General features: G+C 37.6%; 1 protein-coding gene across 1 annotated transcript in view; it reads left to right on the forward strand.

Annotated features, from left to right (window-relative positions):
- The window catches only part of PDLIM4 (PDZ and LIM domain 4), a 71,118-nt gene that overhangs the window by 18,637 nt on the left and 27,327 nt on the right, over nucleotides 1–25,154 (forward strand). Inside the window, exon 3 of the mRNA XM_060765233.2 lies at nucleotides 13,966–14,050. Coding sequence (XP_060621216.2) covers nucleotides 13,966–14,050 — 85 coding nt within the window. The remainder of the gene's footprint in view (nucleotides 1–13,965; nucleotides 14,051–25,154) is intronic.

Raw genomic sequence — 25,154 nt, forward strand, 5'->3', positions numbered from 1 at the left:
TTTCATTTGCTTTTTTTGTGCTGATGAACTAGGTCTGTACAGAGATTCATCAAACTATGTATACTGAAAATGTGCTTTGAGACATAATGTATTGGCTGTAAACATGTTTTCCCATACAGGTTATGAACATAAAAACATAAGGTAATAACAAAAGAGTGGGATCAGACTAGAGGCCTATTTAATCAAGCATTATGTTTGCATCATGACCAATATTTGCCCATGGGACAAGTGCAACTGTACGTTATGTCATGTTCACCAAAACGTAATATATAGAGGCCAGTCTGCCTTTGATCTTGAAATACATAATGATCTTAATTAACAACTTTTGGTGGTCTCAGCCACCACTTATTCATCCTATACCATTTTAAAGTCAGCCAAGCTTTGTGGCAGTGAAACTCACAATTTAACATGTGCTGTGTAAATAAGTGTACTTCCATTTAAAGAAAGACAAGACTCTTTAGAAATTGTAGCAGAGGAAAGCCTGTAAATAAATCTTAATGACATATGTAAATAATGTATATCGGCACATATGTAATATGTGCGAGACCTTGGGGGCCAATGTACATAGATTTTAAAGCCGATGGAGGTTGACACTGATAGCATTATTAAGGTACCAAAATTACTGGATATTCTGGTGGGAATGAGATTTGCAATTTACATCTGTTGTTAACAAATCATGATGATGCCTTTGTTTCATTTTTTAGAGAAGATTCCAAATAAAGTAAAGTATTCACATGCTTTAGCTGTTTTTTTGCTTTGAGAGAACTAATTCTGTTTCAAATTATTTTTATAATCCTGCAAAAAATGAACTATTTTTGTAAGACTAATTTTATCTTTAACACTTCCAAACCTGCCTATTAAGACTTCCAGTCTAAGCTAAAACTGGGTTTTCAAATACAAATAACTACTGATTAATTGCATATTCTTATCTTACAAAAAAGGTTTAGACTTCAAGAAATATTTGGTATTCAATGTATTACTTTAGTATATTAAAAAAAACACTTTATAACCATGCTCCAGTGTATTAAGTCATGCATAGCGAAAATAAAATACAGCAAATTCCAAGATAGGAAATGGCTTGTGCTGATTTAAAGAAGCTGTGAGCACTTTAAAGAACATCTTCAGAAGTTGACCTGTAACTTGACATTTCCCAGGTTGCATTATTAAAGGATTTTTGACCAGAGAGTGAAATTCTGGCATAATCCCATTCTGCATAAAGCTATAAAAATTCCACAGAAGTACATCAAATCAAGCGAGAGCTTTTAGTCTTCCATACATGGAGGAGTAACTTACGTGGAATCCAAAAAAGGGCCTCACTATATCCATTTATGTCAATCAGAAGCTTTCCATCCATTTTTCATGGGAGCTGACCATATACAGACTGTAATAGAAGACATTGCACAAAAGATTTCTATAATTAGCATTCCAGGCAAAGTAGCTTAATTGGCATAGAAGTGTTTATAAGAATCTGTCTTGGCCTAAATAACAGTTCATAAATCTGTAGCAGAAAACACATATCAAATGAAATTTTGTTGCTAAAGCATTTCAATTATTTATTAGGTAATAGAGTAGCCCTCTCCCCTTATCTGTAGGTAATATATTCCAAGGCACCCCATGGATGATTGAAACCACCAATAATACTGAACACCAAACCAGTAATATTTTGGAGCACAGCTGGCCACAAATAACTGAAACTGCAGAAAGTGAACCCATGGAATGGGTACTATTGTATTTCATAGCTTCTCCCCAGCAGTTCAGAACAGTTTCTGAAAACAATTTTGGATCTGTTCCTTGCCACTGTTCTCTGACCTTCATAACCCACCCCATTGTGCCTGCTGCTTATTTGTGTGTTATCTGAGGTAACTGCCAGCATTGAAACTCCAGGAAAGGCATCGAAGGCAAGGACAGGGCAAGGGAAGGACAGCAGATACAGTTTACAGTATAGTGCTTGTGTTTGGGCACCAAGGTACTTGGAATATAGATACGGCCCCTGTTCCCAACCCTAGTAACACAATGCATTCAGTTCTTATCTCCTTTAGGTCCAAACAGCCATGTGACTCAAGTATCCTATGCTAGAAAAAGGCACCCAGTTAATTTTGTGGAGGGTTTTTTTGCGGTCTAAAGTTTTTTAAAAAATGTTTATTATATAATACATAGAAGCATACAATCTTCAAAATTAGCAGTCAAAATACCAGTATTTCCCCCAATCCCACCACCACCATTACCCTGCCGCCCAGGAACACATATTTTCCTGAAATATGTACATAATGGGAGAGGTCGGGGGTAAGGGATTCTGTCTGTACTATGCAGTTACTTAAAACATGCATGTTACAATTTAAAACAGTGTAGGATTAAGGATTTAGGTTCCCACTAATATCATATCACTCCCGTTTGCCTTTAGGGGTATTGACAGGATGGGAGGAATTGTTCAGACAAGAACAAAGCCAATCTCTCTTGGATTGTAATTATTTTGAAGTTTTTCAGCTTCAAATGAGAGGTGAAAACAGAAGAGCTATGGGCTCAGAGTGTCAGCAGAGATCCAAAAGGCCACACTGGACCCCTCAAAGGGCCACATGTACCTCATATGTGCCCAGATCCATCCTTGCAAATTTATATGTTTTTGTTTATTTATTTATTTTTTTATTTATTTACACCATTTATATTCTGACCTTCTCGCCCCAAAGGGGACTCACGGTGCATCACAGAACACATACACGGCAAACATTTAATGCCGTTCAACAGGCAGGACAGACAACAGGTATACAAATATAGTAAATAAATAAATAAACAGATAGAGGTGTTATGTAGGCATTTTTCCCAACTTTGGCATCGTAGAGGTTCTGCTCAGTTCTGGCCACAGGAGTGTGCTGTCACACCATCTTCTATGATGAAGAGCCCTTGATCACTGACTTCCTCCTTCCTTTGCTTGCTGGCATTTTCTGGTATTTCCTTTATGGTGCCATAAAATACCTCCTCGCTTAAGCAGGGCCTAATTTCTCTACTCACAGCTCACAGCTGTTTTCGAACTGCTTAGGTGGACAGTAAGCAGGCTGAGGGTTGGGTGCTCACCATGACTCGGGCTTCGAACTGCCAACCTTTTGATTGGTAAGATCTATAGCTGCTCGTGATTAATCAGCTGTGCTAAAGCTTGGCCCTTAACCAGCTGTGCTAAAGCCCAGCTTTAACTTTTTTAAATTAATGCAAAATTTTGCTATTTTTCCTTAGAAGTTGCCAAGAGAAATTTTGTCATGGGAAACCTGTTGATCATTACATAAATAAGGAAATCAAATGAATCCTTCAAACTGTAGCCAAATATGAAAGTTTCACAGCAAGAACCTAAATGTATGTAGCCTATGGGTCCAGGGGAATCTGTGACAAATGCTGGAGCCAAATGTTTGTTTGCCTTAGGGACATGCGGCAAAGGCCTAGAGAATAATAGATTATGAATAGTACAATGAACATTCTGAACAATAGAAAATAATGTTTTAAAATATAGACATTATCATACTTTCTACATCACTTGATTCTTGGATTGGAGTACTACCGTAGTTAAATTGCCCTTGAGGTTCCCTTCCTAACGGTATCATTCTCATGATCTGTGACAACCAGGTATTCAGTGCTATTTACACAGAAGTTTTCGGATAGCTGAAATTTGACAGGATCATTTTCTTCAGAGACAACACAATGTCATGCTTTCAACACCACATATGTTTTCATATATCTTTCATGAGCACATTTCTCCGCCAGAATAAACTCTACTGTGGCCAAAGAAGAATTCTTCTCTTTTGATCAACACTACACTGACCTGAGGGAATGAGTCAAATATGCCTCCCATTATTTGGGAGATAATGAATAACAACTGGGCTCTAGATGGAAACAATGGTCCACATGAGTGTTTGTATTTTAGAATGTGTATCTTGATGTGGGTGTCCTCTAGGTGCTCTTTAGACAAAAAATGTCCACATCATATTATTCTGAGTGGCATCCATAATAAGGATGCACAATGTGAACTGGATTGAACTATCCGAATAATAATAATAATGTACCTTAATATCACTGTGTAGCCATATTTGAATAGCTCTATTGCCTTTAGTATCAACATGACAATCTTTGATTATCTGATCCAGGCATATTGCAGGAGGAAAAATATGGCACAGGATTAGAGGGAAGAGTGCCTGTAAACAGTTTGAAAAAATAGTTTTCCCCTCATTTTAAAAACTATGTGATGATAAATTTACTTTAAATTCAGATATTTTATTCTCTAATGCTCTGAACATATCTGGAGAAAAGGGACAATTGGCCCATTGTGCCCTGCACAGAAGCTAAGCAGATTGGCATAGTTCACTGTAATGTTCACATTTGTTAACGGGAATGTGTTCTTCATTGTATCTGAGAGAAGCAGGGAAGACTAAGAAGCATAAAACAGTATCCAGGATACATATAGTTCAGTCCTCCCTTCTCCCCCGAGACAACTGCCTCACTCTGCCTAAGAGCAAAATCAGTTCACGCTAATGAACTGAACTATATCTCTCCTTGGAATTTTGACTGCTCTCCAGCTTCTTCTAACCTCACTAGAAGACACATGGCATTTTGGCCCATTCAGGTTTCAGTATAAATTTATAAATGCTTACTTCTCTATTAAAATAAACAGTTCTGCACTATTTAAATCTGAAATATATCCACCTCCAAATTTTAACAACTGCCTTAAAAAAAGAAGCAAAGTCTCCTAATGGGAAAAACCCAAATTGTTTATTTTACTCAGTAAGCAAAGCAACTACCATAATAATTCTGTTTTTAGCCTGGACCATATTAAACATCTGGGTGACATGGTTTTTTATATCCTCTGCTCTGCCCTAAGCAATAGGTAGAGTTCCAAGTCATTCTGTCTGGCCAAAAAAAATTAGTCACTGCTCAAGCCAGATCCAGACTTATTTTGTGACTGAACATGAGTCATCTTTTCACAGCATTACTTTTTGAAAGAAAAGTGAAGCCAATTTAATCAGGAAGTTACTCTTGTGATAATGAATCTAGACCTCCCATATGCAAACCCTTGTATAAACTCAGCATGCCTTACACAATTTTCTTATATAAAATATCGTATTTACTCAAACTATTGCTCACCTTTTTAAAGCTAAATTACCTTGTCAAAATTAGGGTGCACATTAGAGTCGCATAATAGGGTAATCTTAGTGCTGAGCCAAAGCAAAAGGGGAAGATGCTTCAGCACCATCTGGAGCTCCTATCTGAGGGACCTCATCTCTAATTTAACGGTCATGGCTCAATGCTATGATATCCTAGGATTTATAGTTTGGTGAGTCATTGGCATTCTTTGGCAGAGAAGGCTCAAGACCTTGTAAAACTATAATCATCACCATCATCTTTATTTATATCCCGCCACCATCTCACCGAAGGGACTCGGGTCGACTCACAAAAGCACTCAATAGTACAAACATATAAAATACAAGCACATAAGCAAAATAACACAATAAAGTCCACATAAACAAATTACATAAAACAACATATAAACCTCCTACTGACTTAAAAGATCCAATAAAACGCAGCAGTGGCTCCAGATATCAAAATAAACTGTAATTAATATGAGTCCCGTAAAGTGCTAGGTTGAAACTGATTACATGCTAGATGTAACTAAGGCATGGGCCACCGTGGTCAAGTCAGGCTTTTCGAGGTACGGTCGCAGCCAGTGCACCACTTTTAACTGTGTAAAGTCCCTCCAAGTCACCACTGACACATGAGCTTCAAGCATCAACAATGAATCCAGGAGAACCCCCAGACTGCAGACCTGGGTCCTCAGGGGGAGTGTAACCACGTCGAGCACAGGTTGCCACTCTATGCCACTCAACCTCATGACTGACCAGGGGGACTTCTGTCTTGTTTGGATTAAGCCTTGGTTGGCCCTCATCCCCCATGACCCCATAGCATTGAACCAAGGCAATGAAAGTGGATTAATTCTATAGCATAGATGCCCCCCAAGGTTTTCTTTTCCATTGCTGGAAGGTTTGGTGTTCTAACAGTTTTATGTTTAAAGAAGGGATTCTAGGCAGGCAGCAATTGTAATGGACATATTACAAAGAGTGTACCTTTTGTTGCTGTGCATTACATTCATCAGCAAATACCCTTTTTGGTTTCAGGGTTGTAAAAATTGAGGTGTGCATTACATTCAGTGGTTCATTAGACTCAAGTAAATGCTTAAATTGTTTAAGTGCTTTAAATTTCAAAAAATGCTGTATGGTGGTGTACAACAATCAAATAATTACCATGCATTAACTTTAATTGTCTGGGTTCTTAAGTCTTCTTTCATTATATAACATTGCGACTTTGCATTTTGACTGAACAGTCATTCAATTGTTCGAATTTTATGTGGTATAAGCGTGCTGTGACTGTTACAATTTAATAACATTGTTTACAGTTCTTTAAGGCCCATAGCCATAAACACTGACCAGCTTGCATAAAGTATATCTATCTTTAAATGAAAAGTAAAAGTAAGGATCTAGTACTGTCTAATGTGCAAACTCTGAGGGTTGGATAAATACATATCCCATGGCCTTTAATGCTCTCTTTGAAGTATTAACTGTCATTTAAATTAAGTGATTCCATTTAAAGGCCCATTGGTGATCTTGTCTGTGCTACAGCTTTAAATAACCTAATGGATGTCCTTAACAGATAGTTCAAGTACTTACTTCCTCTTAATTTTGAACATTCTCTTATTTTGTTGGCTAGCTTTTAAAGGCTTTCAATTAAATTTGACATATTAAGGACTAATAAGAGTTGGGAGTATGAGAACACTTCCTTTATCTATTTATAAGTTTACTGACACATTTAAGTTTTTTTTAAAATATCAAAGTTGTTTATAGTATTACAGTGTTTAGAACCAAAGGATACAATACAATCAGGTGAAATACAATGGAATGCAAAATACTAGTTCGGATGCCATCTTGATCTCTGTAGTGTATGGAGATCACTTCACATTAATGAACAGGAAAGTTGAGGAAGCCTTCCTCTGCAGCTCATATGAACAAACTTTATAAAGTTTCAGTGTGATAAGAGGGCCTTCCCCTTCAGAGTGTTGAAACATAATATGGAGGAAGATTGTCTCTCACATTACTTGGCCATGAACTGCTTAGGGCTATGTCAACAACTAGGAGCATCTTTATGATGTTTCAAGTTTTAATCTTCAGTTCATGTATGCTTTTTAAAGACCAATTCTGTAAATCATATCTGCAGCTGGCATAGGGCAGGATAGTTTAATTCATCCTTGGATTTTCACTGTTTACGTACCAAACATTTTAGTTTGAATAAAAGTAAAACTTCTAAAATCCTACATAGTTGTGGGGAGGGAAATGACAAGTCATTCTTCATAGTGAGGACAAGTAGTTCCTGTAATTTTGAGACACTCTGTTTTCACACACTCATGCATTCCTATCAACGAATAATGTGTCTGCTTTCCTGTTTATGTCCTTGACATGTTTTATTTTCTCTGTATTTTCCACCAGTAAGAAGAGGGGGGAAGGAGATGTGTAACAAAAACCCTTGCATTTAAATAAAGCAGTCCACTTTTGCTATTTTCCATTTACTTGGGGCTTAAGAAGAAATGAGAGGGAAGGAATAGCTTCTGAAGGTCGATTGAAATAGTCAAGTTGTTTATGATTTTGTTTCTCTGTGTATCTGATGAGTGAATCCCCGTGGAATTTTGTGCTGCTCGTTCTTTGCCAAATAAGGTTCTATGGATGCCCGGCTATGGCAAATGTGATTAATGGTCATGACAAGAGAAACGACACATTGGACATCTCTCTTCTTCTGGCAATTGTTTTCCCATCTAATGCTCTTTATTCAATGCACTATTTACATTCTATTATGCAAAATAAGTTCTTAGGTTGTGTTCAGCCCATGCCTTTTTTTTATTTACTTGGAAAGTTCAGTTGGAATCATCACAGACTGACAGAATTTTCCACATCTCCATTAAAAGAGTATGAAAGGGTTTGATTTGATATTAGAGTGTTATAATTTTAAAAGTTAATATTTTCATAGAGTTCCATGGAATAACATTTGATTTGATTTATTCATATGTCCTGCTATTCACTCCAACAAAAAATTACAAAGATTCACTAAAATAAGTTTAAAATTTGACCCATGAAAAAGCAAGTATAAAATAGTATTAAGAATGACAAATGTAAGATGACTGGAGAAATAAAAGGATCTGGCAGCAAAACAAACAGCAGTCATCTCAAAGCAATCTTGTAGGGAGTGGGAAAGCGGGAGACAGGACCACTTACCTGCGACCTAACTTTTAAAAGCTCTGTTTCTAGAAACAATTTGACGCATATTTAATATGAGGCAGAATGAACGAGACTTCAGAGAATAGTTTCTAAGGACGCTTGTAGTATGCAGGTAGCCTTAAGTGGGAAATGGTAATTCTTAAGCTTCTTGAGCCCGAGGTGGCAATTTATTTATTTATTTATTTATTTACGACATTTATATGCTGCCCTTCTCACCCCAAAGGGGACTCAGAGCGGCTTACAAGATACATACAATATATTATATTACTAGCAAAGCACAATATCAGTATTATATATTATTATATTGTACTATACCATTATATTGTAATATTAGTAATATTACATGTAATATAAAATATATAATTATAATATTGTATTATTATTAGTATTATTATATTATATTGTATTACATTATAATATTATAAATATTATATGTATATATAATATATTATATTATAGTATATTACTAGTAAAGTCCAATTGTCCTGGACTGCTGCTTTTAACCAATGACTGGCATGGGAAATCAAAGGGTATGAGGCCATCAACACAGCCACATAATGTAGACTAGGAAACAAATTAACCTGAGGCATCCAGATGACATTTCAGATGAATCTGTTTCGACTTGGAATAAACCTGATTATTCAGGTTTATTCCAGATTTAAAAGATACTGCAAAAGGTCAAGATCCTACTGAAAAATCTAGACTTTTGCAGGCATGGAGGCAGTAGTGACTGTCTCTTGGGATCATCATTTGCAATATCAGGAGGTGGTCCCTACAACCTTCCCTTCCTGTCCCATGTTTAGCTCTTAAAAACAAAGGAAAAACCTCTGTTGGAGCCATGAAGCTTGCCACACCTTCCTGAGGCTAGATAATGAAACTACAGAGCTTTGGAGAGTGAAAGGGAGAATTCTCCTTCCAAAGCTCTTTAGTTTATTTTCCAGTCCCAAGGAAGGTAAGACAAGCCTCCTGGATCCGGTAGGACTGATCAAAACACCCGCTGACTACAAGGAAGAAGAATTAGCCCATGTGAGACTCTTCACCAAGTGTGTTTAATGAGAAGAATAAGACAGTTCCCCATTTGTTTAGATACGAGGTAGTGGAAAATCCTTGCCGTCTTCAAATGCTGCCAGTTTATAGGAGTGAATCATCTGTGGTTATTGCTGTAATTTATGAGGAATTACTAAGATGTTCCCCTAAAAGGTAGAATATGTTAGTGCTTAAGGGCCTTCAGGATCAAGGGAGAATGTAAAGGCGATACAGTGTGCTTTCCAAAGAGAAGTGCACATCATTTACTTGGGGGACTTTCACCGTATCTATGTAGCCCTTAAACTAGGAGCTACTTACTTACTTACTCAGGTGATCCCTCATTGTCCGAGTAGGATTGCCTAGGAGCTGTATAGGGATTGTGAATGCGTAACAGCAGTGAGTGTATAACTCTATATTACATGTTCATAACTGCCATAGAGATTCTGCCCAGCATGCCCTAACATGACTCATTGGAAAAAATGATGCTGGGAAAAGTGAAAGGCAGAAGAAGAAAAAAGGAAGACTGCACTACAGAGGGATAGACTTCATCAAAAAAGCCACAGCCTTGAGTTTCCAAGACTTGAGCAGGACAATCATGACCTAGGATGTTTGAAGTATCTCATTCACACTGTTGCCATAAACTAAAGGATACTTGATAGTAAACAACATCAAGAACGTATTTGTTTAGGACTGCTTCTAATGGGAGTGGTATCACACTCATGTCCTGCAGGTGGGCTTCACAGAGGCAATATGTTGGTTGCTATGCAAACTGTTGGACTAGAGCAGTGTTTCTCAAACTGTGCTCCTCCAGATGTTTTGGACTTCAGCTTCCAGAAATCCCAGCCAGCTGTTAGGAATGGTGAGAGCTGAAGTCCAAAACATCTGGAGGAGTACTCCAGATATTTTGGACTGGATGAGACTCTTGTAAAGAATACAAGAGTCTCACCCAGCAAGGAGACTCTTGCATTCTTTATACAAAGAATGATAATGCATCTCCCATTCTATTAAAGGAGCGGGGTGATCCCAGCTGCATTACTTTCATTCTTACTTTGTAACTAACATTAAAGGAACACAATAGACTTAACAGAAGATAATAATTTCTATAGAAACTCATATTTTATTGGACAACTTTGAACTCATCTGAAAATATTTGCCCACCCATAATTAGTACATGAAATTGAAAAGATGGAGACCTAGTATGTTGAGCATTAAGCTTGTAAGAATCTGTAGAGGATTTTTGGTGGTTTTTTTGTGGAGGGGGGGGGGGGTTACATGCAGCATAAATAGTTTTACAAACACTGAAACAGGGATTCCCTTTCAGGCATATTTCAGCTTGATATTCTGATACAGGGAAGCAAACCAGAAAGACATTGAGCAAAGCTCTATGTGGGGGTGCTGATGGGAGTGGGGGAAACAAAGCCTGTTCTCTGTCAGTCCTATTAGACATAAGGGCTGGTTTTATTCTTCACAGCTTTACTATTTCTGTGACTATCTTCTATACTAATTTGTGCAATTGGGGCTGTATAGGTTGAAGGCCTTAAATATTAACATACAGGATTACATATTTGCCCATTGTTTTCTAATCATACTAGAGAGAAAAAATCCACTTCATATCCGGTTTCTGCCTCCTGCAGAATTCTGGGGTGCAAAGAGGCCACCAATTTGTAATGATTTGTAAAGGAGCCACCATTTTGTAAGGACTTACTAAATTGATAACACAACTAATAACTTGTAATATTGATTTGTGCTTTCTTCAATGTGTAGCTTGGCTTAACTTGAAAGTATTTATAACAGAGACTTGACTTTAGAAGAAACTGTAACACGTTTATTGAAGTATGGAAGAAGCTTGATGGTTTCAATGTTTCTTAACTCTCAGAAGCACATTTCTTCAGTGGTTACATTTATAACATTTCATAAAATAACTCTTGAGAGTACTGTTCCTTCCATTAAACGGGTTTTAAACTTATTTTCCTTTAAAATATGTTTCTTTCTTTAACAGATTACTTCAGGTACAAGCTTATTCTTTCCTTATGTTATTTCTGTTTCAGTAAAGATTCTTATTAGGGTTCTCTCGCCCTTTTTACTCATATACTAACCAATAACCTAAATAAGTCAACTTGACCTATCTAAACCTCACAGGCTAAAAGACTAAACCCTCCTGATTCTCAACACAGCAGAACCAGCCTTCCCTGTAGTTCGCTGACTACAGACTAACTGTTTTAAAATGGCTGCCCTGCCAAGTGGCAGTTGGCTCCGCCCCTTTTTCCATGGCAACCCAGCTCAGAGTGAGCTAAGCTGGCTACCATTCCCCCAGTTATGCTATTCTATATACTTACCCTTTTAAACACCTATCTATAATTATACATAACTGTAGATTAAAATTCACACTTCACCACATGGGGTTTGTAGTTTAGTGAGGCTGTTAAAGGCCCCTCTCTAAACTACAAACTCCAGAATTCTGCAGGAGGCAGAAACCAGATTTTGAGTGGATTTTTTCTCTAGTATATAAATTCCAAGTATATAAAATAGTGTGATGAAGTGGATGTATCACACCACTTTTAGTACAGTACTTTCATCATCACTACTTTCAGTACAGACTACTGAAATGGGCAGAAGCTTTTTCTGCCTGTTTTCATTCATTTCATTTTGCCTGTTTTCATTAACAACCAATGGACCTGGAAGAGTTGGTCTGCACTGTAGAATAGAATTCAGCTTAAGTCATGCATTTCTCTAGTGATTCAGATGAGTCTAGTTGGAAGAATTGTCATGGTTGTTCTCCAGAGAGTGCTTCTTTGTGTGTGTGTTTTCCATGCTGTTGTGAATTGGGAATAATTTACCCAGAGCTGAGCAGTCAAACTGAGATCAGGATTTGGCTCACTGCTGCCTATTTCAGACAGCTGTACAGTAATCCCTCTCGGAAGCACTGCACTCTTTCTCTATTGTAGCTTTCTTTGTCCCCTCTGAATCAGTTTGTTTTTCAATGTCTCCAAGCAAAAAGGTTAATAGGGAGAAAGCAAGTCATCTAAATTCCAACAATACCTCAGTTCTGGCTCTAAAACCAAAGTCTAAAAGCCTTTGTTTGAACTTTTCCTTGCTCGAAGTAGAACTGCTTCCAAGCACAGAAAAACCAGGATTGTGAATGACTAAAAAGAGGAGCATTTTCATGCAGTTGTGGAAGGATTTATTAGTTTGTATTATAACAACCTTTAGGATAAAATGATTTTCCTTGTCTGCGTATTGGCAATTAACTGGTTTTTAATTCTAAGTATATAAAATAGCACAATAACAGTACGTAGAAAGAAAAAAGAAAAGAAAGAAGAATTATAAATAGAAATAGGGGAAAGAAAAGGAGAAAAAGAAAGATAAAAATAGCTTCCATTCTCCCTGGTGATTATTAAACTAGAAAAAAGTATAAAATCCACCAATACCTCTCATATATTTGAATCCTCACCTTCTTTTCATAAAATACAATAATGGTAATAAAAAACAAATCTTATACCCTTTTAATTAATTGGTGCAGCCTCCACATGCTTTGCAAAATTCTTGGACGCTTGTGGACTAGCTCCTTGGTCTCTGCTTATCCAGAGAGATAAATCACTAGTGAGAACTGCCTCTAGAGGAACAGAAGTACAAGCATTTGTTAGTAATACTTCCAAGGGTGGAATGTGGCCAACTTATATCTCTTTCACAGAACAGAAAAATGTGGTTCCAAAAGTGTGATTTGTGTCACTCTGCAGATCCTTTACTGAACACACAAACTGCTTTGCAGACATTTAATTTTCCAATATCTCATTTTGCAGTGGGTTGCTGCTGTGGACTGGTTTTTTTTTTGTTTTTTTGTGGGGGTTTTTTCCCAAAACAAAACCCCAAACCCACTACAGTTATTTTGGTCACAGTGTAGAAGGCTTTTGAAACTGAGGAAGATGTGTAGAAAACTAGACTAGCTAACTCTGTCTGTGGTGACCTTTTGGCTCTGCTTGCAGCAAGTGTGTGGCTGCATCTATCATGACCCTGGCCTCAGTCCCAACAGTGAACACCAGCTATTCTTGCATGCAGTGATGGAAAAGCAAAGGAGGGAAAGCCTATCATTATTATTTTTTGCAATGTCTGAATTGCGGTTAAAAGATTACCAGCCATAGGACACTCTGTAAGACTTTAAATAACTAAGGAAATGCCAGGGTGTCCATACCTGTATTAGCGTATCAAGATGGCAGTGTTATGCTTGAGATGACAATTGTTAAAGAAATATGAGCACAATTAGTATTATGTAATTATGTAGCCTGACACAAAAGCCTGCTTTGTAAAGGCAAACAGATCCCCCTTCTCTCTCCAGAAAGGAAAGGCTGAAGGCTGTAATTATCTTGTGTGCTGGTTCCTAGTTTTCTGCCATTCTGTCCCTAAAACTATTAGAGAAATGTTTTAAGAAGCAATTTAGAAAATAAAAATAAAGACATATCTCAATCATATTATTATACAGTATGAATGTGTTCTGAAATAAATAGTATTTCACTGGTACCCTTACACACACACACACTTTTTAAACCATCTTAAATTTGTTTTTATGTGTCAGATTCAAAATTAGCTGAAGGCAAGAAACAAGTTATGTTGTTGTATTATTTATATTTACAGCCATTTCTCATTGCAGGTCTGAAAACAAAGTTTGGTCCCCTAATATTTTAGAAGATGGAAAGGCACAAGCATATCGGGTCAATGTAGAACCAGAATCCCAGGTATGTATCCTTCCTATATCATACCAAATTAGCTATTTTATAAGATTACAAAAGAAAGTCACCTCATTTCACAACACAAAAAGATATGATACATAATGCCAGCTTTGAAAAACAGCTACTTTTACTGTATTTTGCAGTACTTTTCAATCTTCAATACATATGGCATCAATCCATTTGTTCGTTCCACTTAGAGTAAACCAGTTAAACCAGTTAAATCAATGGAACTTACATAAGAATTGGTTTAGCAACTCTAAAGTAGGCCACTAATTTAGTAGCTTCTACAAAGCTTCATACCCAAGAGAAGATTTTCAGAATTCTACATACACTGTTCTTGTGATGGCATGCCTGAGCCTATGAGGAAACTATAGTGTCTGGCTTTACTTGGGGGCTAGCAGAATACCTTCTGTTAAGATTAAGACCCTTTAACACAGAGAGGCATTTTAGGCAAGGTGTAAAGATAACCGAACGGGTTTACTGTTAACATAAATAAAGGATTAACTCCACCCGGGACTATCATAACGTAACAATACATTACAAAACAATACATTACAAAAGAAGATTTTGCTGGTTGCAGTCATCTCTCTGGAGTCTTTGAAAGTTTCCTGCCTTTGGTGCAATGTGATGGTTATAAACTTTCTCAATCTTTTTTCTTGCGAAGCATAAGCTGATCATAAGCTTCTGTTGTCCTTTGGACTGGTGGTATAAAAGTACTTCTGAATGCAGGTGCTAAGAATGCCTGTTTTTTTATTGCTAAGCCTAGGGTTACCAGACAATCCCAAGCCTAAGTCACAGTAACTCTGCTGCAGAAAGAGGAGGAGTCCAGCCAGAGAGCTCTATACAGGGAAATAGAATAGACCAATTAAGGCTGGCGTCTGGAGAGATGTTAAGCTCCACCCATAACTAATGCAAAGGAAGGTACCTAAACTATTTGGAAAACCTATGAACAGGGGGAACTAAAGCAAAGGAGAGGAAAAGGCAGAACCCAAAACTTCACAGTTCTAATTTGGTACTTGCTATTTAATTGGGCTATTAACATCTCCATACAATATACATTGAATCATAGTCCTCTGTTACATATCTATAGGAATTCTGAAGAAACAAAGCAAAATTGTAGACTTTGGACACACATTTACCCTCTTATTTCAAGTACAATGTCTGTGCTTTATTGATGTGCCAAAGGACTGATATAAACATTTCATGGTTGATGACATCTGAAGGAGCTTCATGTGGATGATTGCCCCCATTCTCGAGTAACAGACTCTCCACACAGTGGCAGGAATTTCACAACATAATCCATTTAAGATATTCCAAGTGCTAGATTACAGGTGTGGCACAATGCACTTGCCATTCAGAGTTAGTTTCTTTTGTTTATGTGCCAAATTCCTGTGGCTCATTGTGTATATTTTGGTAGTTCTGGAAAAGAAGCACAGAATAAATGATACCGCAATGTCAGGAGAATAGCAGGTGAAGATACTCTATACCTATCTCCTTGCTCTTTGCTAGGCTAGAACTACACTGCCCTTTATCCCAGGATCCGATCCCAGATTATCTGCTTTCAACTGGATTATATGAGGGCCCTTCCACACAACCATATAACCCAGAATATCAAGGCAAAAATCCCACACTATCTGCTTTGAGCTGGGTTATCTGATTCCACGCTGCCATATATTCCAGTTCAAAGTAGATAATGTGGGATTTTATTCAGCTTTGTGGAAGTGGTCTGAGTCTACACTATCATATAATCTGAAATAAGAAGATAATTTGACATCAGATCCTGGGATATAGGGCAGGTTAGATCCAGCCTTAGTTCATACATTGGGAGAACAGGGAGTTTCTTGCAGTTCCTCTGCTATGTTCGTGGGATTGAGTTAACGATCCTGTTGGGAAAACATGAGAAGTGGATTCAGAAAGGTAGACAGGCTAATATGGAATTGGTGAGCACAGCTGTTCTGAATCAGGTTGCACTTCCTCTGAAGGAACAGATTCAGACCTTTGGCTTTGTTTCTGGACTGAACAGTGCTCCTGGATAGTCAGGCAGCTGGCTGTTGTATCCAGGAGTGGCCTGTTTTGAACACTTTGAGTTCCACCACTTTCTTGCAAAGTGGACATGGCTACAGCGATCCCTGGCCTGAGACCCCCTAATTTAGTTTGGATGAATGCGCTCTACACATAACCTGTCTTTGATAAGCATTTGGCAATTTTAGCCATTATTTTTGTCCCAGAAGGCTTGATTTGTTCTTATAAGTCAGTGGTTCTTAACCTGTGGGTCACAGACCACTAGTGGGCTGCTGGAATGAAAATCTGGTCCACAAGCCTCCTTCCTCTTTATTTTATTTCCTCTCCTTTCACGCCGCCTGCCACTCCTTCCCTGTCACTGACCATGGCATATGTTCTGTATCAGAAACTAGAGCTGATGCGGTCTATCCAATGCAATTTGCTGAATCAGCACCCCAAACTGAATCTAAAGTTGACCAAAAACTGACTCCTAACCCTTTTGGTACTTATGATGGAGAGTGGTCTCTGGTCAAAGTGGCCCCTGGTCAAAGTGGTCCCTGGTCAAAATAGTTGGGAACCACTATTATGAATAAATATTTGGGCATCAAACCCTGAGTAGTTTGATGCCAGAATATCTAAATACTTTATAGAAGTAAATTTAATTGATTCAATGACTCCAATCTAGTTGAAGCTAACAATGGGATAAGGTCAGTATGACTACACTCATATCAGAAGTGTTGTACTCCAAGGCACTAAACACACGCACCAGTTCAAGGTAAAATAGCAAGCAGTTTATTGAAGAATATATAAAAAGCAATTCAGCAAAATAATATCAGGAATCAAAGTTTAAAAACCAGAGATAATCCACAAAAACAAGGTACATGAGTAGCATCCAGAAAACATGAATACAAGAGCAGAATAAGTCCAAAATATAACATTCATATTAGTCCTCAACACTGGAAACAGGAACAAACAGGAAAACATGAACATGGCACTAGAAAATCCCTTGACTTGACAGGAATTCTGTCCTCAGTCTCCAACATTGCTTCCACTAACTGAAGATTCAGTTGTGTAACATGCAGAAATATCTATAACAACAAACACAAAAAACTGCAGATTGCAAATCACAATTTCTATATTACAGGAAATTCTTCATCGAATGTAACGTGGGAACAGTAACACACTGATTAGTAATTATTTGAAAGATTGCTTGTCAATATTCTGTAAACACAATGAATCTATAGTTTCCAAAATGACAATTTCTATATTCCAGGAGATTCTTCATTAGTTCATGACCTCAGGAGTAGTAACGCAATTATTGTTAAATGAAAGGTTGCTTGTCAATATTTTTAGAATACAATGAATTTTCAGCTTCCAAAATAACAATTTCTATGTTGCAGAAGATTCTTCATCAATGTATAACGTCAGGTAAGACAGGTAACAGTAAGACAACAAGGTCTCCCGGGTTATTTCCCTTGTTTCGTTATTACACTCCTTTGGGTGTTATTCTTATCTATGATGCTTGAAAGCAATTCTAGTTAGTAGCTTTTGGCTCTGTTGTCAATGCCTGTCTTTATCTATAGCCTTTGGATCCAATTCCTCTGAATAGCTTAGGCTCTGTAGTGAGAGGACTTCTGTAATGAGCCCACATTCCCACATTACATTCGATGAAGAATTTCCTGTAATATAGAAATTGTGATTTGCAATCTGCAGTTTTTTGTGTTCGAAGATTCAGTTGGCTTAGCTAACATTGAGAGAAAAGTGTTCCTTTTCCCTTGGGAAACTGATACAGACTTCCTTGCTTACAAGCTATTTGACCTTTGGACTTTTTCATGTGAAAGTCTATGTTGACGAAACATAAATCTTCTATTTGATTGCTAATTAGTCCAACCACCTGGATTTTCTCTATCATCCTCTTCTGTTGGAATGTGGACAGAGACCACTCATTTTCAGTCTCTAAAATCTCTAGCTGCTCCTGCAGACTTTCCTGCAGACTTGGAGACCCAGAATCCCCTGTGCCAACAAGCTGACTAACAGGCCCAGTATCTCTTGTATCAACAGGTTGAGTAACAGGCCCAGAAAGTCCTGAATCCCCAGAGAGATCAGGTGCAGGCACAATCAAAGGCTGAACTATAACAAGAAGTAATATCATGTTTGCCTAAGGATTCTGTCATACCTATGACAACTTCTACAGTTGGAAAAAATGTATCAAAAATGCAAAAGGAATTTGCAGGTGTAATCTCAGAGCCACTGTTGATCATCTGCACAAATTCTTGAAGAACAGGGATCTCAACAGACTGAAGGAGGGGGAATGCTGTTCCCATTTTCAATCCTCATGGCAGATGGGAATAAACTTTACTCTCACATTATGTGTGTTGACTCAGCAGATGAAGATGGGAGTTTGTGAACAGCATCCCTTACATCTCTTGTGCTGCCACTCTCCCCATGTGAAGAACAATACGTCTGAATAGAGAAAGTTTCCTCTATGTGCGGATATTCCTCACGCAACTGGGAATCAAAAAAGCATCAGGGTTTTCAATCACATGGAAAGTGTAATCAATCATGCAGCAATCTCTCTTGTTCAAATTCATTGCTCTCTATGTGAGGCAAACCAACTGAAGCAGAGGTGGAGATGAATGAGGCTACTGTGTTCATCTCATAGTATGTTGATTTAACCTTTGTACATAATGACCAATTAAAGCTACAATGCCTTGCTCAGTGCTGTAAAGGGCCATTTAAAGTCCTAGCAGTATCTTTTAAAAATTAGTTGCAGAATTGACTAGCCAAAATTGTCCCATTTGGTCTCAATGTAGAAGCATTATTCTTACCATTTTAAGATACATTTCCTTCCTTGGAAATGTTGCAAACATCTGTTAGTTTTACTATAGGAAGCATTTTGAAAAGGTTTGCTTATGTTACACAAAAGTTTCATGAAACCACAGTTACGTATTCCGCAGTCTTTAACTAGGTTTAGCAGTGGTGCAACCATAAGATCAAAGTCTAAATGAAAACTAACTGACAGTGATTTTGTATAGCAAGTAAGTAATAAGACATGGTTCATTGAAGTTGTGTAGAGTGATCAGTATTGCATAAATAATGAGATCACACACACTGTAACCTAGGTTAATCAGCCAATAAAAGAAGCCACCCTGGAGCATTATAAATTTCCTCTAAAGCATCTGGCCAAACTGACATTTTAGGTGAAAATATGGGTTGTTTGGGGCTGATCAGGGTTTTATTGCATTCTGATGCAAATAGTAGTAAATTAGGAATATACATGAAGATACAGTTACCTGATTTTGCACCCAAGACCTAGTTACTGGTTACTCCTGTATTTTTCCTTACTCGTATTTCTGAAAATGCAGATACTGCTCACCACAATGCTGCAAGATTATGAAATCCTCACAATAGGTTACCAGGGTGTGTGTAATAGTTATCATTTAGTTTTGCTGTCTTTTTGACAAAGTCATGGTGCCTCTTAGTAATTACTTTATTTTCTTCCAAGTGTTCCTAGACCAATTACATACTGTGGACCTTTCCAGGTGTTATTGACAAGCTGACAAATCAGTTATGTGTTCTCGAAAGCTTTCATGGCTGGAATCACTGGGTTGCTGTGAGTTTTCTGGGCTGTATGACCATGTTCCAGAAGCATTCTCTTCTGACGTTTCACCCACATCTATGGCAGGCATCATTCATACTTGCCTCAAATAGACAAGAGTTCTTTCTCCCACCCTGGACATTCCATAGATATATAAACTCCACTTCCCTAGCTTCTAGCAGACAGCACAACCTTTGCGGATGCCTGCCATGTGGGTGAAATGTCAGGAGAGAATGCTTCTGGAACATGGCCATACAGCCCAGAAAACTCACAAAAACCCAAATTAGTTATTGTCCATCTCTCTTTCCCCCCCATGTTTCTTTATATTTTTTTCTTCTTTTTTGTGGTTTTAATTGCAAAATGTTCAGAGTACTAAATCAACCAAAGTCTTGTGTTCAAAGGCGTAGCTGTGTTAGTCTGGAGTATCATTATGCAACATTTGCTTACTTCCAGTCTTCAAGGACCTCATTCTCCAAGTGTTGCAAATATCTTCAGTATGGAGATGTAAATTCACTTAAAGTACTGTGGTTAGGTGTTCCTATTTACCTGCTTTGCACTATAGCCACCCACCATTTTTATTCATTCTATTTCCACTGGTTGTTTTCCTTTTGCATATAAGCAAATACCATATTTCATTGCATAATAGTGATACTCCCCCCCCCTTTTTTTTTTTTTAAAAAAAGAAAGAATGGGGTGTGTCACTACCATGCAAGGAGGTGGGGAATCTGCCTCTGATTCTCCAGTTTCTGCTTGGGTTTTAAAAAATAAATAAAATGCCTTACCTCCAAAAAGAGGAGGGATGATCCAGCCTCAAGAAAACAGCTCAGTTTGTGTTAATTTATTTTTTTTTAAACTGCAGAGCTATTTTTGGCCGATTTTCCCTCCCTCTCTTCTTTCTCTCAAGGCAAGGCTGGTTAAAATCTATAAAATGGAGGTCTCTGTAGCTCCACTCTTCTCTACTTTCTCCTTCCTCTGAGGCAAGGCAGTTTTAAAAACCTGAAATGGAGGCCTCTGGAACTTGGATATTGCTTCCTTTTTCCTTCCAACAAAGAACTCCATTCCAGGTTTTGTAAACTGCCTCGAAAGAAGGAGGGAGGGAAGAAGATTGGAGCTTCAGAGACTTCCATTCTATAGTTTTTAAACTGCCTTGCTTTCTGAGAAAGAAGAGAGGGAGGGAAAATCAGCCTCAAATGGGGGTACAACTATTATGCAAGGAAAACAAAAATACAGCTTTAGCACCAAAGAAATGGAAGTGTGACTATTATTCAGTGGTGGCTATTATGTGATGAAATACACTCAGTACTTGTCAGTTCTTCATGCCAAAGAATTTACTGCTTGCTTGTTCTTTTTTACGACTCCAGACATAGCCATTTCCTCCACCCACAACTGTATTATTTTTATCCTTTTCCAAACTTGAATTCATTATTATTTTTCCAAACCTTAGCAATATGAATAGTCATGTTGTTAATTATGTGGCATCTATTTTAAGGTCACTGTCTCCAAAGATTTCTGAAATGTTTCCATTTTGCTCTTGAAGAGCTTTTTGCAATATATTGCATATATAGTTTAGAGCAGGGGTTTTCAAACTTTTTAAACAGAGGGCCAGGTCACAGTCCCTTAAACTGTTGGAGGGCCAGATTATAATTTGAAAAAAACACGAATGAATTCCTATGCACACTGCACATATCTTATTTGTAGTGCAAAAAATCCTTAAAAACAATGCAATAATTAAAATGAAGAGCAATTTTAACAAATATAAACTTATTAGTATTTCAATGGGAAGTGTGGGCCTGCTTTTGGCTGATGAGATAGGATTGCTGTTGTTGTTGTTGTTGTGCCTTCAAGTTGTTTCAGACTTAGGTTGAACCTGAGCGAGGGCCGGGTAAATAACCTTGGAGGGCCGTATCCGGCCCTCGTGCCTTAGTTTGAGGACCCCTGGTTTAGAGTTTGGCTTCAGTACATCAACACGTGGAAGCTGATTACAGCTTGAGCAGGCTGGTGAGGTTGCACAGCAGTTGCTTCAGTTTTCCTATGAGTCCTAAAAGAACAAACTTCTCAACTCAGCATTTTAGGACTCAGGAAAAATTACTTAGTCTCAGCCATCCTGTCCTCCTACCTAATATGTAATAATGTAACTTAGGTGTTTTGAACTTTTACAATTAGTTTTTCTACATGTTTTATATGCCCATTTAAAAAATAAATCTGTGTCCATGCCAAAGCCAAATTGCTGTAGTATAAATAATGCCACATGCCAATAAAAAGGATATTCGTTAGTACAAATTCCTCCATGCTTTGTCTCATATAGAGTTTTAGTCAAAATACTACCATATGGTGTTAATGAAAGAATGGGATGTTTGGTTTCTTGACCACTTGCATACGGCCAGGTTTGACAGCTTGCTGGCACAGCAGATATTGGAAACTTGTGTTTCAGACTGCGAGGTCAGACTCTGCTCTTGTTAATTGACAGTAGTTGCAAATTCCTGATTATTGGGGGGCGGGGAGAGAGAAAAGTCTGGTGCAAACCAGGCTTTGGCAGCTTCCCGAAAATCCACAAGGCTGAAACTGTTTGACAATACACGGCTAAACATTTCACAGTAAAGTAATTGGATTGATTCCAATCCTCAAATGATAATGAACAGAGCCTTTTGGTTTTTTGTTTTGATGAATTCAGCCTTAGGCTTTGTGTGGTCAGAGATCCGTGATCATACCATACAGAAGGTTCTTGGTTACAGCTTTAGCAGGAAGCCCCCCAAAACAGTGTATGGAGCTTAGATGTATTTCTATAAAGCCCACAAAACTTTGAATTCCTGTTGGAATAACAATGGTCTTTTGTTGACTGGAATAACAACCAGGCCACCCACAAGTGTAGAGTCTTTCAGTTGCCCTTTTGAATTTATACATGACAGTAATTATACCATTAGTGTCATTCAGAAGTCTAACATATCATTTAGCCATGCTTCCTCCATATTACACAACATTCACTTAATGGAAACACAACGAAACGTAAAATGGATTGTTGTAGGTTTTTCGGGCTATATGGCCATGTTCTAGAAGCATTCTCTCCTGACATTTCGCCTGCATCTATGGCAAGCATCCTCAGAGGTTGTGAGGTCTGTTGGATGCTTGCCATAGATGCAGGCGAAACATCAGGAGAGAATGCCTCTAGACAATGGCCATATAGCCTGAAAAAACCTACAACAACCCAGTGATTCTGGCCATGAAAGCCTTCAACAATACATGAAATGTAAGATTTTTTAATCCATATCACACCCATATTTTAGCATAACATCAAGAGGAAATAATTTTTAATTCTGAAATAACATGTTAAATAATGCTTTCAAGCCCAGTATTCTTAAGGTACCGTAGAAGCTAAGAAATTAACAAGTTGTAAGGAAGCTGTGATGTTCTCTAGGAGATATGGCAAAACTGTTTTAAAAACAAATTCCTGCTTCACTTGTGAAAACCTAGCAAGCCCAATTATTCTTGAATTTCAAATGAAAACAAGCACTTATAGTGCTACATCAGGAGGCTTATTTACTCTAACATCTGTTCCATTCTGCTTTGCTGAGCGTAATTGGTTTCATGTGTGACTAACATTTTTTTAAAGCAAGGTTTTAAATATATAATTAGTTTTACAATATTCCTCATAGGACCTTGAGGGCTGACTATCTGCAAACTTGTGTGGCCACTTGCAATTGTTGTGCTGATTCAATTAGGACAACACGATGAGGCTGTTCTGTGAAAGCATCACACAGAAATGAACACACAGACTGATTCTGTCTTTGCTGCTGAAAAATCACCCTAAATGTGGATAAGTGGTAGTGTACTAAAAGCAGGTTCCTTTGCATGACCTTTTGCAATACAGTTCTCCAATTAAAAAAATAGAAATAGGCATATTAAGGGAAGTGAGCAAAACAAAATGCATGAAATTAATGGGAGTCCCTTGCAAAAAAAAATTCATATATTCGAGAACATGGGTACAAACATATATTAGGAATTTTGCACATGAAAATGTACACAATGTTGCAAAAATGCAACAGTATCGCTGGAAAAAAATACTGAATTCAACCAAACTTGACAGATTACACCATCTCTAGAATGACCCTTGGGAAATGTAGGGATAGATCAGCAAACTATTCAGTCCCATGTTTTCTGCAGGAATTTTTGTGAATAATATAATATAGGCATATGAATAATATGATATAGGTGTGAATAATATAGGCATTGCAAATTCAATGTATGTCTCAAGTGCTCCCTCATTGAAAGGAAACACATTAATATAGCATTGCCCTTGAGTTTCTCATCAGTTTGGAACTGGGAAATGCTGGCACTACAGACAGTCCCCATGTTACAAATGAGATGGATTCTATAGGTTTGTTCTTAAGTTTGAATTTGTATGTAAGTCGGAACATACTAATTCAAAATAAATAAAAGCTTGTGTTTGCATAGGGAAGGGTTAACACCCCTGCGGTGTTTGTTTTGCTGTCTGTGCCCTGTTCAGAAAATTTCGCCTCATTTTGCATCCCTGTGATAACTGAATTTTGAAAAAATTGGCTTGTTGCGGAACTAAGGATTGGTGGTAAAGCTTCGGTTGAGACCCTTTTCCTCATTATTATTATTTCAGAAGTGAATTTCCTTTCCTAGGGGAAGATTTCTTTCACTTCCTGTTGTCTCACCCCATGAGTCATTAATTGGATGTTTGTAACTCGAGGACTGCCTGCACTTGGTCCACTGGGGCAGAGAGAGTGTTAATAGCAAACGATATAGACATGGACATAAATGTTGCTATCTAATAGCTGGTACCCTTGTATTGATGTTTTTAGGGATATATGTAGCTTGGACATAAGAAACAGAAAAATCCCCCCTTGTTATAAGTAAATTAATGTAAAATTCATTTATTACTTTCCTAACAAAATATAAGTTAGTCTACATGGAATTTTCTTTAAAATGTTGATGCCCTTTTTGTATGAAAATAATGTTTGTTTTCTAACATGAACTATTCCCTCTCCCCTCAAGCAAGCCAGAAAGCAAAGGAAACCCTGCAGAGAAATATAAATTAAGATGAAACTTTAATAACAGTAGCAACAAATCTTTATCAGAGCTATGAAATATCAAGAAGGCATACAATTCCAACCAAAATAACTGGAGTGTATCAGAAACTTTGAAAGTTGTGCTTTTGAGAAAATGAAGGATGACACAACACCTTGGCACAATTTTAGATTCCTAATCAGACAGGAACTGCGGCTCTGTTTGAAGGCTGATTTTATTGTAGAAACAACATGCAAAAGCCTAACAGCTACTGTTATGCAAATCAGTTATGAATGGAAGGAATTTGTTCACTGTTTTTCCCTTCCCAACATTCAGTGGCATTACTATTCTGGAGGCATCTAATTTCTGCAGATCAAATTGCTGAATAAAAAATGGCACCCTAAAACCTTGATATTTTTTTTTGATCCTTAGGAATGATAAATCATACAAATGATTCTGCTTATTCCAAAGACAAAGGAGGGA

Source organism: Anolis sagrei, chromosome 2 (genome assembly GCF_037176765.1).
Source record: "Anolis sagrei isolate rAnoSag1 chromosome 2, rAnoSag1.mat, whole genome shotgun sequence".
NCBI classification, from domain to species: Eukaryota; Metazoa; Chordata; class Lepidosauria; order Squamata; family Dactyloidae; genus Anolis; species Anolis sagrei.